This window comes from Ceratotherium simum, chromosome 9 (genome assembly GCF_057802395.1).
Source record: "Ceratotherium simum simum isolate JZ-2026a chromosome 9, ASM5780239v1, whole genome shotgun sequence".
NCBI classification, from domain to species: Eukaryota; Metazoa; Chordata; class Mammalia; order Perissodactyla; family Rhinocerotidae; genus Ceratotherium; species Ceratotherium simum.
Genome location: NC_141908.1, coordinates 46,249,319 through 46,266,052, shown reverse-complemented (window position 1 = coordinate 46,266,052; position 16,734 = coordinate 46,249,319). Strand labels below are relative to the sequence as shown.

The 16,734-nt window shown below is 37.5% G+C and overlaps 1 protein-coding gene across 5 annotated transcripts in view; it reads left to right on the top strand.

Moving 5' to 3' along the window:
* The first annotated feature begins 715 nt into the window (after positions 1-715).
* The window catches only part of TTC21B (tetratricopeptide repeat domain 21B), a 73,467-nt gene continuing 57,448 nt past the window's right edge, over positions 716-16,734 (top strand). For 3 of the 5 annotated variants that reach the window (XR_015553213.1, XM_004428240.3, XM_087435335.1), the window contains exons 1-6: positions 716-844; positions 4,498-4,627; positions 4,717-4,827; positions 7,792-7,958; positions 10,480-10,602; positions 13,445-13,602. Coding sequence is in view for 4 of the 5 variants with exons in the window: in XM_004428240.3 (XP_004428297.1) it covers positions 824-844; positions 4,498-4,627; positions 4,717-4,827; positions 7,792-7,958; positions 10,480-10,602; positions 13,445-13,602 (710 nt within the window). In the remaining variant the exon portion in view is untranslated. The remainder of the gene's footprint in view (positions 845-4,497; positions 4,628-4,716; positions 4,828-7,791; positions 7,959-10,479; positions 10,603-13,444; positions 13,603-16,734) is intronic. The other 2 variants (XM_087435333.1, XM_087435334.1) reach the window with 2 other exon arrangements.

The window sequence follows — 16,734 nt, the reverse complement described above, 5'->3', positions numbered from 1 at the left end:
TCCACTATGTTTCAATTTAATTCTCTGAAGAATTCTACGAGCAGCTGACAGAGTTGCCTGATAGGTACAAACATAACAGTTTGCATAAGGATTCATTTTATTGTCAGTTTAAAAAAATCAGCAGTATCATTAAAGAAAAAGAAACATTTAAAAAATACGTTCCTCTCATTATCAGGATGGGCAAAAAAAGGACTAATTTAATATGCAATCTAACAAAAAACACGGGACTGCAAAGATGAGCCCAAGAAGCTTTCTCCCCTTTCTGTCAAGAACTTGTGATTTTTCTGCGCCACCTTGTGGCCATAATACGACTACTACACGTAAAAGTTAAAAGGTTTTTCTCAGCGCTGGTCAGGTATTCAAATAGCCGCATTGCGGGCATCTGCCTCTACACAAACCTGCAGAAAATGGTGCCTTTCTTTGTAGCCAGCGATGGGAAACAGACTGCCTTTTTTCCTACTTCCTCTCCCATTTCCTTCATTCCTTAATTCCATATCCTCGGGCCCGCCCACCCACTGTCCTCCAAGCGCCGTGTCCCTGTTCGCCCTCCTTTGCCCTCCCCACCATCCGGTCGCGCTCCACTCCCAATCCGCAGCCTCCCTCGGGGTCCTCGCCCGCCCCTCCGCGAGGAATCCCTGCAGCAGAGGCCCGCCCCCTCCCGCCGGCAACCAATGGCGGCGCGGCCCTGGCCCGGCCCGGCCCGCCCCTCCCGGAGCGCGAGAGGGGTTGGGGCCTCCTGCGCGGAGCGCTGCGCCCCTGGCTCTTGTGAGGGGCTGCGGCGGGTGCACGCCCGGTAGGCCCGCGGCCCATCCTCGAGGGAGCCATGGACTCGCAGGGGCTGAAGGTGAGCGGGCGGGGCCTGGACGAGGGTGGCTTTGGCGGGTGGCGAGGGGCTGGGGGGCGTGGAGAGAGCGCGGGCCGACTTCGCGAGGCCATTAGTCCCCCGCTGTGCCTTTGCTGCCCACCTTCGCCGCGGGCCCCGCCTGGCCGTGTGGGCCTGGAGGCCGCCTCACCTGGTCCACCTCCGGGCCCTGCTTTGGGATCCTGAGGTCTGGGCAGCCTTCCCAGCGCGCTGCTTCCCGAATTGCCGTTAGTGTGCTCGTCCCACCCTAGTTGTTGTGTTCACTTTTACTTTTGTAGCCTGTTTGCTCAGAAAGCTTGGTCGACATAGGACACCTACTGCGCCTCCCGGGTGCGATTTTTAAGGACTCAGAGCAAACTAGTGCCGTCTCCCCCCGTTGAACGTAAAAGGAGCACAGAAAGATTATATGAAAACAATTCAAGACGTAGGCTTAAAAATGGAGGAGTCTTTATTTTATGGTGATGGTCTTCGCTGTTTATCACGGATTCATCCATTCAGCAGATATTAAATACAGTCCACTCAAGAAATGATGATCTGAAAACAAAGACATGAGGCTTGAAAATAAGTTTCTTTGTAGGATGTTGGTCTCCTCCGTTTCATTTGTTCACTGATTCGCTGGTTGAGCGCATATTGATAGAGAGCTTACTGTGTATCCACTGGAAGCTAGAGAGTGATGAACAGAACCGATTTTACAGCCTTCACAAATTTTACAGTCTAATGGTGGGAAAAAACCTTGATCAAATTAATTCAACAAATATTTATTGAGTGCTTCTGTGACTGGCACTATTCTAAAGCCTGAAGATAATATGCCCTTCAGTAAGAAAACTAAGAAAACCCTTCCCACTCTTGGAGCTTACATTTGAGCAGTGAGGTTCAGACAGTACTGTGTTGGATGGTGGTAAGTGGATGGAGGACAATTTGACAGTGATAGGGTGTGCTGGAGTGTCTTGCTTTTTTGCAAGTCTTTGCTTTTTTTTGAGTCTTTATATTGTCTTCCTGTGAAGACTGGTCACATCTCCTTAAATTTTTTTCATCGCCTTAAATTTATCCTCTGTGCTGCCACCCAAATGAACTCTTTAATAAAGACACATTCATGCTAAAAAAACATTATGGGGCTCCTCATCACTTAGACTAGAGGAGCAAATTCAAGTCCTTCATATGAAGCCCTTCTGGAGCCTACCTTCCTCTCCAACCTCCTCATCCAATAACCTCCATCTTACTTAAGATTCTAGAACAGCGAATGGCAAACTTTCTCTGTAAGGGCCAGATAGTACATACTTTAGGCTTTGGAGGTCACAGGGTCTCTGTGGCATCTAATCCGCCATTGTAGCGTGAAAACAACCATAGACAATACTTAAATGAGCATGGCTTTGTTCCAATAAAACTTTGTTTATGGACACTGAAATTTGCATTTCATATAATTTTCACATGTTATGAAGTATTTTTCTTCTTTTGTTTCTTGTGGTTTTTTTCCTCAACCATTTGAAAATGTACAAACCATTCTCAGCTGGCTGGCCATACCAAAACAGGCAGCAGGCGAGATATGGCCCACCGGCCATAGTTTGCCCATCCCTGCGCTAGAATATTCGATATCTTTTAGTCCTCTCCATCACCACCCTATCCCTGTTTCATTGCTGATTTCTTATCTCTGTGTTGTTGCAGTTCCTCTGCCTGGCTAACTCCTGTACCTTCCTCAAGAATTGTGAAAGGGGACCAGGAAGAGTGTATATGTGTGGGGAGGGGGAGTGAGGAGTTTGTAAATCAAGAGTCAGTGCTGAAGTCCTCCCCAAGATTCTTTCCCTTAATTTTACTCTTCTATCCTCCCACACCCTACCCTCATCCTCCTACATTCCCAAAACAACTTGTAAACTGTTTTCTTGGATTTACAACATTGTATTTGAGTGAGTCTTTAAATTCTAGTCTTGTTTGAAAAACGTAAGTATTTCTGGGGCAAGCGGCGTGTCTTATCCATCTTCATATTTATGGTGCTTAGCCGAGTGCCTGACACGAGTAGGCGGTCAGTAAATGTTTGTTGGACTGAACAACCTAACCTGAACCAAGGTGGTGGTAATAGGTATGGAAAGTGAGAAGTAGACTAGAGAGACAGAAGAACCTACTGACTGGTTAGGCTTAGGGGGATGGGGCAGATGGCAAGGGAGAGTTCCATGACTTGATTTCTGGCTGGGTGCAGGGGCAAATGGAAGATGAATCTGAAGCTTAGATGAGAGGTCTTGGCTGGACACATGGTTTCTTATTTCATCAACAACTGGGGTTCAGAGGAATCTTTTTTCCCAGAATAGGAGTTTTACAGTGTGATATAATTAATCCTTATAGTGACCCGTAAAGGACTAACAGCATTTTACAAATGAGCAAACTGAGGTGCTGTAAGATGGACCAGAAGTTTGAAACCAGGCCTTTTTGCCTTCTAATCCATGTCCTTTTTGTGATACCATGCTACAGCCTTTCAGGAGAGTTAAAGGTGCTTCGTGACACTAAATGCTGGACAGAAGTCAAGTAAGCTGATATTAAAAGTGTCCTTAGTTGTGACAAACCAGGAGGTCATTTGTGGCCTTCGGGAAGGGGCACTGGAGGAAAACTGCACTTGACTGAGATATGCTGTAGGGTCTTAGACATGGAGTACGGATCACGCTTTCAAGAAACGTGGCTGAGAAGAGGACTAGTGGGCAGTAACCACAAGAAGAGAAGCAAAGTAAAAGTTACAGAGAGTGTTTGCCTAACTCTGTTCTAGAGAAGCACGTGGACTGTAGCCCTCCAGAAACAATAGACTGTAAGAAAGAGCTGTCTAGTCACTTATATTTTGATCCTATCAATCAGTGCATCATCCATATTTCTCACTCCTGCTGAACCAGGGATAGAGTCAGAGTAGGTATGGGATGGCCCAAATTGGTTTGTGGAGGTGAATCAGGTCTATCACAGCCATGGTGAATGTGGCTTCCCTCTTTGATTAGGGTGGCAGCTAAGCCTTAGATATGATCCTGAGAAAAATAGTGTGAAGCGTAGACCCAGTTAATCAGAACTTAGTATCTCCTGATAATAGTTTTTCTGCCTTGTAAATCTAAATAATATAATTTTGAAAAAAGCTTAAAGATAATTTCTATTAAAAATTGTTTAGATCATTTGTTCTTACTGACAACTATTTGTTATAGAACTCGATAAAAAACAAGATAACATTTGACAGTAAATTGCTGAGTTTGTCATTACTTTGTAATGCTATAAAAACAAAATATGTATTTTAAAAAGAAGATTTTTTAAAAGGTCTGGCAATGGAAGCCTCTTTTCCTTTTTTTCCTTATTCCTGCTTTTTGTTTATATTCCTGCTTTCTAAAACCTTTAAGAAAATGTGGGCAAGAAAAGAGGTCAAAGTAACCCGATTTCAGTATTGTTAACAATTTAGGAGAAAAGATTGAAATTATTAGAAAACATTGAGTTTTGTGTTCATTGTGATCTGTATTCCTTATTAAGTGTTAGCCTTTAACAATATTTTAAGGAACTCGGAAGAAAAAGAATCACATTATCTAAGGTTTAGATTATTCAAGATTTTAGATTAATATCTGCTTAGAGTATTTCAGAGCACCAGAATCTTTTTTTAATGTTTAGCCTTTATTTCCTTTTAGACTTTGATTAATTACTACTGTCAAGAGAGATATTTCCATCATGTGTTACTTGTTGCCAGCGAAGGAATGAAGAGGTATGGTAATGACCCAGTCTTCAGGTTTTATCATGCCTATGGCACATTGATGGAAGGTATGTGCTGACTATTAAACATGTTCCTTAAGTTTTAAATTCGATTTTGCACTAAGAACAATTTTTCACTTCATAATTTTCATTTTCAGGTAAAACTCAAGAAGCTCTTCGAGAATTTGAGGCTATTAAAAATAAACAAGATGTATCACTTTGTTCTCTAATTGCACTGATATACGCACATAAAATGAGTCCTAATCCAGGTATAGTATTTGAGTGCAATGCTTAGGACCATTTCTCCTACTCACTTCATTTTTATTTTTCTCAATTACCTTGGCATTCAGTCCGATTACACTGTATTATATTATCTATGGATACTATTTATATCATATTTGTTTTATCTTCCTGACAAGATTATAAATTCATCAATCACAATGAATCTGTGTCTTATATTACGTTCATATTCCTTATATCCTATGGCAGAAGTTTCATTAATATATAGGGATTGTCTGAATTAATGTAAAGGTGAATGTATAATCGCAATTATTAATCAAACAAAAAAGGACGGCCCCAAATAGGTGTATACATAAATTGCTGTGCAGCAGCCAACTTTACAACTTGTTATGTGCAAACATACAGCTACATGCAGTTTATCTCTTCTACTATATCTGAAGCTTCTTGAAAACCTTTACATCCCCCTAAGGGGATAGCTCTTGGAAGATACTCAGTAAATTTTTATCCAGTAGTAGGTTGGGAAGTATGACTAGATTATAGAAGGAACTTTATACATAAACCAGCAATTAAAGTTGTGTGAACTGTCTTAATATATAGTGTATCTTAATGACTGTGGCAGAAGAATATCAGAATTATAGGTACTAAAGAAGAAATAGCATTGTATTCTTCCACATATATCCAGTAATAGCTAATAGCATTGTAAATATAGATCTTGTTTCAAATAATTAGACAATAACCAAATGTCATAGAATAGTTTTTTTAAACGTTAGAAAACAGGGCTTTTCTTAAGCAAAGTATGACATACCTCCTTCACTGCACATACACGAATCAATAAAAAGTTATTTAAAACATTAATGTGTTTGGCAGGTAAACAGATCTAACAACTAGATGCTTACTTTCTGCAAGGGACTGTGTCAGATACTGTTAGAAGATGTAAAAGAATTGTAAGAAGTGATTCATGACATCTAGTTTATAATCTAGTTGAGAAAACAAAATGTAAAAACCACAAAGATTAAATTCTAATGCTATTACTAAATAAAATGATAAGAAATAAAACAAATGAGTTCATAGTTAATTGAACATGGTATGTACTGTTAATCCATAGGAATAGGCTAGGAAGGCTTTGTGGAAGATGGGGACTTTATCTAGTCTTTGAAGAACAGGTATGTTTTGAATATAAAGCGTGTTTGTCAAATAGAGGTAATCGATGGGCAGATACATGGAAGTGGTTCAGGATGAGGCTTTTCTGTGGATTCTATTTCTCTGTGCTCCAGCAGGAGTATGGTTAGCTGGAATAGAGAATTTGCACAGGAGAGCTGTGGTCAGTAAGTCTAAAAAAAAAATGCTATTAGTACAAAATGTTTTCTTTCTAGAGTCAAATTTTCGTTTAATTGGTTATTCCCAACAGTATTGGTTCTGTTGGGAAATGTGATTTCCAGGACACTAAAAAGATGGAGGTAGAAATATTGTTTAGAGGCACCTGAATACTGACTCTGCTTTCCACCAGAGATGATGCTCAGTGGGCTTGAGCTCAGGAGGGCCCTGGATGTCTGTCAGTATTGCCTAGGAAAGGCCTAGGTTGTTAGTGTGTGTTCTTCCTGAAGGCTGGTGTAAGCCCTGATTATAAAAGGGCTATGACGCAGTAAGAACTTGAGCTGACATCTGGCAAGAGCCAGCTTTGTGCAGACGGTGTCACAGTTAACTGATGCCCCGTTAGGGACTTGACAGAAATCTGGGCGGGAAAGTACAATGCCTGCTCCTGCCCTGGATAAATTCTGTTTCTGTATCATGACGATTTATTGAAAATTTCTGAAGGTACTCAGGTGGGTGGTTAATCAATCTGTAGCCCTCCAGAAACAATTTTGTTTCTTAAACTTGTAAGGTTGTTCCCTGATAATTCCACATTTAAATTTAGATTTGTATCATTGGAGTTAAAAGAAAGAGTCACATACTTTGGGGCATTTCCAGAAAGGTGCAGTCCATTAGAGTCACAGCCTTCAACTTCGACATCTCTTCTTCCTTATTGCATAGCTGATCCTGATTCTGACTTGATCCAGGATTTGGATCTAGTTGACGTTTGTGTCCTAACACACACTCTTATATAGTGGATTTAATAGAAGTGATTAGAGTTATTAGAAATAAACCACCTATTTAAGGGAGCAATCGAGCAGTCAGTATTAAGCTGTGTAAGTAACATTAATTATACTACCCTTTCGCTGGCCTGTAACAGTAGTCTGGCATGTTTATATATTTTAAAATTGGATTAGGGAGTTGGGTAATTTGAGTACTAGTCCAGAATCTGTCCCTAATAATTGTATCATTTAAAAATCATTACTAATTTTTCAGGTCTTATTATTAAAAAATACTTGCATATATAGCCTTTATGTCTTGGGAACACCATAAACTATGGAGCCGTTGTGTGCATGACGGTAGTTGTTAACTTGAAATGTGTCTAGTTTGAGGAACTGAATTTTAAATTTAATTAACTTCTAATTTACTTTTAAATTTAAAACTGATACTTGATTCAGTTATTAGAAAACTTGTTATGTTTAGACCAAGTATATGAATCTGCTTTTTCAACTATAAATTTTATGAAATCTAAGTACAAATCAAGTATTTCTGAAGAAACTTTAGTATCTTAATTGAGATGTGTTTTGTGTAAAATACATACCAGATTTTAAAGATTTAGTAAGAAGGAAAAAAAGCAAAGTATCTCATTAATAATTTTCATGTCAATTATGTGTTGAAATGATAATTTGGATATATTAGGTTAAATGAGAGATATATAATTAAAATTAATTTTACTTGTTTCTTTTTACTTCTTTGATGTGGCTACTAGGAAATTTTAAATTACATATGTGGCTTGCATTCTATTTCTATTAAACAGTGCTGCTATAGAGAGAACTATATTCTCTGCTCTGTTAGTCATCTGACCTATTATAACTACTTGATCAAGAATTTCATTTTCGTTTAATGTCTTTTTGCCCTCCCAGATAGAGAAGCTATTCTGGAATCAGATGCCAAAGTGAAGGAGCAACGTAAGGGAGCTGGACCACAAGCTTTGTACCACGCAGGCTTGTTTTTATGGCACGTTGGTCACCATGATAAGGCGAGAGAATATATTGACAGAATGATCAAAATGTCAAATGGTAGTAAAGAGGTAGCCGGTTTTCTTATTTTGAAATAGTAACATTAAAGGAAACTTATGTTGTTTATATATTCAGTAGTATCTGCTGTTTATTTTTATTTATTTATTTATTTTATTTTATTTTATTTTTATGAGGAAGATCAGCCCTGAGCTAACATCCGTGCCAATCCTCCTCTTTTCGCTGAGGAAGACTGGCCCTGAGCTAACATCTGTTGCCAATCCTCCTCCTTTTTTTCCCTTTTTCTCCCCAAGCTCCCAGTAGATAGTTGTATGTCATAGCTGCACATCCTTCTAGTTGCTGTACGTGCGTGGGACGCTGCCTCAGCGTGGCCGGACAAGGGGTGCCTCAGTGCGAGCCCGGGATCCGAACCCGGGCCGCCAACAACGGAGCGTGAGCACTCAACCGCTAAGCCATGGGGCCGGCCCCTCTGCTGTTTAAATCTTTGTTTTTGCCACCTCTAGTCTCGCTTTATAAATAACAGCTTTATTTTAATATTTTGTTATTTTGTAAATTTGTGGTTCTCTGAGGTTGTTTATTTTTATGCTGTTTATTAACTCTTGGAAAGATCTCTCCCTGGTTCCTTCCCTTCCTTCCTTCCTTGGCTCTTTCCTTCCTTCCCTGCCATTGTCCTTACTGAATTGCTCTAGATATGCGGCACCATTATGTGCACTGTTAATAATACAGAGATAAGGAAGATATAAACTTTACTTTCATGATTGGATCATCTGGTAGTAGCATAGAGCACATACCCAGCTAATATTGTCAGAAAATTTACAAATGGTATGAGAGAGGTGTGATGAAAGTGTACAGGAAAATAATAGTTAACATTTCTTGCTCACTTACTTTGTGCTAGGCGCTATTTTAAGTACTTAAGGAGTGATCACATTTATAAGTGTTAGGAGAATGAGGAAAAATTTCTTGAAGGAAGTAGCATTTAAACTAAACCCTAAAGAATGGCTCCCGTTTCCACAGGCAAAGATTATGGAAAAGGGAAGTAGATACTATACTCCCAAGGTGGGAAATAATAGATAGAAATGAGAAAAACAAGGAGACTGTTGGTTCTGGGTACAGTGAGAAGCTCACATTTCGCAGGAACACAGGGTACATAGATGAAGAGGTTGGAGGAAAAGCTTGGAGAGATGGGTTGGGGCAAATTGAAGGATCTTGATAGCTAGGTACAAAAATTTGTATCTAATTTGATAGGCATTGAGAAGTCATTGAAGGTTTTTAGTTATGGTAGTGATATTATTAGAGTACAAATTCAGAAGATTAATTTAACAATGGTTTATAGGATGAAATGACCTGGGAAGAAACTAGAATGTAGCCAAAAGAAGGTAGTACTTTCCAGCAGAAGGTTTTGAGGGTCTATACTAAAATATTGTACAGTGGGTATGAGTTTGAGAATTATTAAATACCCACAAGACTTGTCAACTGATTATGAAGAGTCGGGGGAAAAGTATTGAGGTGTCAGATGATCAAGATGTCTCTCTGAGGTTTTAAGCCTGTATGACTCAGAGACCAGTTAACATGAATAGAAAATATGTTGGGATGAGAAGGTAGTCCTGGAAGAGGTGATGTATTTGCCTGAAGATGTGCTATATTTCAGGCCCTGGCAGAACAGTGAGATGGAGATAGTAGATGAGCTTTTGGAAAAAGAAGAAAAAAGTTTAAAAGAGGTATTGGACTAGGAATAAAGCTTGGAAATCATTCACCCAGAGACAAGAGTGGAAACACTTTGAGTAGGGACCCTGAGCTAGTGAGTCGAAGTAGCATTGTTTTAGTATTCTTATCTGTCTTTTTAAGAAATACGGGGGGTAAATCTAATCTTAGTTAAAGATTTGTAAATTTATGAATTAACCTAGAAATTTTTGACAGAAGAGTGGATTTTACAGTTTTTTATCTGACATTAAAAAGAAAAATAATCAACCTGTATCTGACTAATTTCCAATCCTATAAACCTTATAGCCCATTGGCTCACTAACATTTCTGAAGGGAAACATCCATGACTTCTTCAGTTTTTAATTTTTGAGGCCATTTATCCGTTCATTTAAAAGTCACTGGACTGGCCCCAGAGATTAAGGAGATAGTTGTCAAATTATCTTAATTTTTAATGTGTGTGAAGCAAGGCACTTTAGTTCATTTGATCTGTTTGCCCAAAAAGAGGTAACAAATTCTTATTTATATATTGAATTACATGTTTAACAATTATAGATAATAACCTACTAGCAAAGTCCCATATAAGAATATTAGTTAGAATTAATGGAATATTTGACAAGCTTCTTAATTATTAATATTGAGCACAGTAGTGATTTTAAAGGGTGAAATTCATAATAAAATATAGTTCCCAAGACTCTAGGCTGGCAAGGGTTTGAAAGTGATTTTACTGCACAGACTTTTATTGTTCATAACATTAGTTGATAGAGTACTTTTTATTACTAAGTGCAAAAAAAAATATTAGATTTACCTTTTTCATCAACATTTATTTCATTTCCAAAGAAATGGAAGTATGATTAGAGTTAATTTGTTTTACAGGGACAGGTTTTGAGAGCATGGCTTGATATTACAAGAGGAAAAGAACCTTATACTAAAAAAGCACTAAGGTATTTTGAAGAAGGATTACAAGATGGAAATGACATTTTTGCTCTGCTGGGTAAGGTGAGTTGGAGTTAGGATAAATAAATCATGTTTTCAAATTTAATCATAATATATTTGAAACCCAATGAAACTCTTCAAAAAGGATAATTTTCATGTTACTTTTATTAATTCTTAACTGTAGGAGGGTCTCGCATTTGTGTAAGACAATGAACAGTAAACTAAAGAAATGTATTCCATACCAAATTCCTGAATCCTGGATAGGTTTTGTTGTTTTGTACATTATTTACACAGCAAACATTTATTGTGTGTCTGATATGTGCAAGACATCACTCTAGATACTAGGGATGCCCTGAGCAAAAGAAAACATCTTGCTTTTATAGAGCTTATATTCTATTGGTGGATACAGACAGTAAATAAAATGAGTGAATTATGTAGTATATTAGAAGGTGATAAGTATGTTGGAAAAATAAATCAGGGAAAGGAGAAGAAATAGAGCTGGGATATGAACTTGCAATTTTAAATGATGTGGTCAGAGGAAGTGACATTTGAGCAAAGGCTTATAAGAGATGAAAGTTAAGCCTTTCCTGGGAGAAAGCATTACAAGTAGAGGGGATAATAAGTTCAGATACCTTAAGCCATGTTCAAGGCATTTCAAGGCCAGGAGACTAAAGTGGAATGAAGAGAGAAGTGAAGGCTAGAGGGAAAGAAGGTGGGCATGGGGGGATGAGGAGAGGCGGGGCTGCTTCCATAAAGCCTTTGGCTTTTACTTTGAATCGGATAGATAGGCAGCCAATGAAAAGAGAAATAACATAATCCAACTTACATTGTGAGGGATGAGCAGTTGAGAGTCATTAGAAATCATTGGTGGGTGGAAATATTTAATTTGGACCCTTTTGTTTCTTTGATGCCCTCTAAACACTTTAAAAATATTTTTTTAGGGGCCGGCCCTGTGGCCTAGTGGTTAAGTTCAGCGCGCTCCGCTTCAGCGGCCTGGGTTTGGATGCTGGCCCTGACCTACACTACTGGTCAGCTATGCTGTGGTGGTGACCCACACACGAAATAGAGGAAAATTGGCATGGATGTTAGCTCAGGGCGAATCTTCCTCAGGAAAAAAAAAAAAAATTCAATTTTGATTCAGCAAAAAGAAATTTATATGTTAGGAAAAAGTCTATTAGGTAAGCAGTAATTTGGGGAGATTTGAAAAAAAAAGAGGAAAGGAATGGTGTCTTGGCTATTGTTAATGTCCGCGTAGTACTCTTGTCAATTTCTGTGGCTAGTGAGCTTGTTCAGATTTTTGCTGCCAGTACATCTAATATTCAGGCTGATTGGACTCCAGTTTTACCTACTGGTACTGCTAGAGGAACTGAGCATTTAGCAAGTTTTTTAATAAAGTTTTTCTTCATCATTTCTATACCTCTCTATTCCTTAAAGAAAAGCTAATTGATAATTGTCTAAGGTAGGGCTATTTAAGGTGTTAATATAAGCAGCTTAGGAGGGATTTACCTTTTTCCTCCTATACTTAAGGTTGGTGTAGATTCTTTTTCTGATATAACCATTCCAATTGTGTATTTATTTTTCAGTTAATTCAACAGGAAGGTCGCATTAGTCTGATTACAGCTAGGAATGATGTGAACCAAATATACAGCAAATTTAGTTTCACTTACTTGGGTATGCTGCATTCATATGGGAGGTGCTGGTCTAAGGAAATATTAGATGTGGACACATGTAAGGTCTTTTAGCATGATTTTGTTATTTTACGTTACCGATTATTTAGGCATATGTAATTTAAAAAAATTATCGACATTAATCTTTTTGCTGTTATAGTCAACTATTGAGAAATTTATTTTGACAAAGTCAGTGGTATCTTTGAGTGGTTCTCATACTTTCCTTTAATTATATGGGAATAAAATCTGAAACTGATTTCAGGAATATATTGCTGTTCTACTGTAAATCAGTTGAGACGATACTCATTTTGAACTGAGGTATTCTAGGACTAAATTTATTCCTAAAGGAGATCCAGAAACAAATTTTTAAAAATCTGATATGTGGTAAATATGCATCATTATCTGTTCTTAAGGCACTAAATATATTTATAGCTTTATTTTTTCTGACTGTGGAAGTAATACATGGACGTTGTAAAAATTTTTTTCAGAATACAGTAATATCTGAATTAAAAGTAAATATCACTATTAGAGACAAACTGTTATATTATAAGTGATAATCTCTTCATGTCGGTAAATATAGATCTACAAATGTACATAATCACTTTTAATAGCCACCTAAAATTTTATTAAATAGATATAATTAAATCTTGTATGGATATTTTGGGTTATTTTTATTTTTTCTGTTATAAATTAATTCTGCCATAAATATAATTTATATGCTTCTTTGTGATCTTATCCAATTTTTTTTTTTAAGATAATTCCTAGAAGTGAAAATGTTGAGGTAGAGGGAGTTGTTAGAAGTTTATTTTGCTTATTCTTTTGCCTGCAAGTAATTTTTTTAAGTCTCTTAGTTTTAGATGCTATTTTCAAATATCCAGGAAATATTTTATTTTAAAAAGCTAATTTTTTTGTTCTAAATAGAAACAATCTTTTGTTGTTTCTAAAAACATTTTTTAATAATTTTATCCTGTAATCATATTTCTCAGTTATTTAAAAGAGGATTTTAAAACAAAATTACTTATATAAAATATTTTTTCATTCTGTGATGTTTGAAAATTTTGTTTTGATAAAAACATTTCTTCTCATTATAAAAGTGACAACTGTTCCCTCCAGAAAAGTCAGAAAACAAAAATATAGAAAATGTTAAATACTAGTATTCTACCAATTTTAGGATAACTATTTTGAGAACCTTGGTATATATGATCACAGTTTTGATGTCACTTTCTTTCTCCCATTAGGCACAGTGCCTCGAGATGCGCCAGAATTATTCAGGTGCTCTGGAGACTGTAAACCAGATAATCATGAAATTTCCAAGTTTCCATCCTGCTTTTGTAAAGAAAATGAAACTACAACTAGCCCTACAGGATTGGGACCAGACGGTTGAGACAGCACAGAGGTTGAGTAAAAAAGATAACACAAATATCTTTGGATCTGGTTATAATTTTGAGAAAAAAGAAAATCTGTGTGAATATTTTTATCATAAGATTTTTCTAAATTTGATTTTTCCAAACAATATAGAATGGAGGAAAAACTTAGCACTGCATTGTTTTTAAAAACTGAATTTACTGATTTGCATAAATATTTGAGTACCTGTTTTAAGATAGACACTCTTTTGTACCCACATACAGATACCCCTGACCTCATGAAGTTTATGCTCTGTCTCGGTTATTATAATTGCTCAAACTGTCTCATCTTTGGCCATTAATACCCTCTTCAAGGCTATTCTTTTTTTTTTTGTTTGTTTTTGTTTTTGTTTTTGTGAGGAAGATCAGCCCTGAGCTAACAGCCATGCTAATTCTCCTCTTTTGTTTTTGCTGAGAAAGACCGGCTCTGAGCTCACATCTATTGCCACTCCTCCTCCTTTTTTCTCCCCAAAGCCCCAGTAAACAGTTGTATGTCATAGTTGCACATCCTTCTAGTTGCTGTATGTGGGACGCGGCCTCAGCATGGCCGGAGAAGCGGCGTGTCGGTGCGCACCCAGGATCTGAACCCGGGCCGCCAGCAGCAGAGCTCGAGCACCTAACCGCTAAGCCACAGGGCCGGCCCCTTCAAGGCTATTCTTAACCATTGTTCTTAAGTCCTTTTGACATGGTTTTAGTAGTCTTTGATAGTTTCCTTGCTATTTGGTATGGCAAGGTGTACCAGGGTCATTTTTTGTATTTACTGCCCCAGATAGTTATCAGCCATTGTCCAGGACAGACAGTCTAATCACTTTTAGAAGGAAATAATGTTTGGAGGCCACAATTTGGGTGCTAGTAACTATGTGATGTTTATATTTTTCCAGATTTCTTTTCTAGGCATTGTGTGTGTGTGTGTGTGTGTGTGTGTGTGTGTGTGTATGTTTGTCTTATGTATATAATGTATAAAAATATGTGTATATATTTTGGAAGGCATTTGTAAAATAAAAAATAGACTTGTTACATAGTTTTAGACTTGATTTTTCTTTAACTTAGTATTTCATGGATATCCATTCACACGGATATATTTAATTATTTATGATCAATGATTGCCATGCTATAAAGTGAACATACAAATAGTTTATTTAATCCTGCCCCATTGGTAGGCATTTAGGCTGTTTCCAGTTTTTCACTGTTCTGAATATTACCGTGAACACACACACATACACACACACCTTTTTACACACAGAGGAGTATTTCTGGAGGGTGGTTTCTCAAATGAGGGATTACTGAATCAAAGGGTATTGCATTTGTTAGGGTAGGCTAAGATCCTATAAAAATAGATCTAAACATATAATGGTTTAATAAAATAGATTTTTTTTTTGTTAGATGTAACTGTTTTGGGTGGGTATTAGAGTTGATCAGCCAGCCTTCCTCCACACTGGCATTAAAGGACCCAGGCTCTTTCCATCTTGCAGCTCTGCTGTTTTCTAAAATCTCATGACGATGGTATCTAGCTGGTGGAAGGGGAGAGTGTGGAGGAGTTAATCCACTTTTCTTAAAAGCCAAGGTCCAGAAATGGCATATATTGCTTCATTTCACATTGGCCATGTCTAACTGCAAAGATGACTGGGAAATATTGGCTAGCCATGCGCCCAAGCAAATAAGTGGAGAATGGATTTGAGGAGACACATTAGAGTCTCTGCCTCAGGTTTACACATGTGAAATTTTGATAGACACTGCCAAATTGTTCTCCTAAGAAGTTATACTCCCATCAATAGTCTGTTGAATGCCCCCTCCCCCTGTCCTCACCAATTCTAGCTATTATCAGTGTGGTGTTTTTGTTATTTTTTTTTAAAAATCTGGTAGAGTAAGAATGGTACCTTATTTTATTTTCATTTCCTTGATCATGTTGATATTGAGCATCTTTTTTATGCTAAAAGCTATTTTTTTCCTGTATATTGACTGATCTTTTTTTTCTTTTTGATGTCTTTTGGGGCAAGTTCTCCATCACGTTGTTTCTTTTTTGGTAGTTTTCTTGACTCTTATTTTGCAGTTGACTGTCAGAATTAACTTATTAAGTTAGAAAAGAAAGTTTATAAGATTTTGGTTTGAATTGCATTAAATCTATAGATTATTTGGGGATAATTTTTTTTAACCCCAAATGATTATTACCATCAGGCAGCTATTGGTGCATAGCAAACAACTACAAATCCCAGGAGATGAGAATAAGCACTGATTTCTCACTTTTGTGTGGGTCGTCTAGGGTTGGCTGATCTAGACCAGCTTGGGTGGGGCTCTGCTTCAAATTTCAGATCCAGCTGGGTAGGCCTGGCGCCTTGTTGCAGTTTGAGCTCCGGTCAGCTCTTGGGTGTTCTTCCCTGGGCTCGAGCCAAAGAGCAGCAGCTACCCAGAGGAAGCTCTTCTCATAGTGACAGCAGAGATGCAAGAGAACAAGCAGAAATATACGAGGCCTCTGAAACTTAGGCATGGCACACTGCCACTCCTGCCCACATTCCATTGGCCAATATAAGAAAAATGCCTCAGTCCATAGTCAAGGAGCAGTAACATAAAATTCAGCTTTTGTAGGAGGAACTGCTGAGTTACATGGCAGAAGGCGTGTATTCAAGGAGCGTGGAAAAACTGGAACTAATAAGTCAGTGGACCACACTATTCACGATAAGAAACCTAGTGTGTTACCTCATTTGTTCAGTTCCTTTTGTCCTTGAGTAAAGTTTTATAGGAGTTTTTATAGCTTTTGCATATTTTTTACTGAGTTTATATCTTTTCTGGGGAGGAGGGGGAGCTGTTCTTATTAATAGGCTATTTTTTCATAATATTTTCTAATTTATTTTTATCACATAGGAATCTATTTTAATGTCGTGAATTACATTAACAGATTTTTTTTTTATTATTCAACCCATCTTTGCTTTCCTGGAATTGTTGTAGTAAATCTGCCTGGTCAAGGTGAATTATTCTTTTAATATACTGTTGTGTATGGTTAGCAGATACTTTATTTAGGATTGCCAAAGGATTTAATGAGACTGGTACAATCGACTCATATTTTTTTTAAACATATTAAAAATTAAGATTCAGAAATTTTTTTTTAGTTTGAATAATGTGGTTGATAA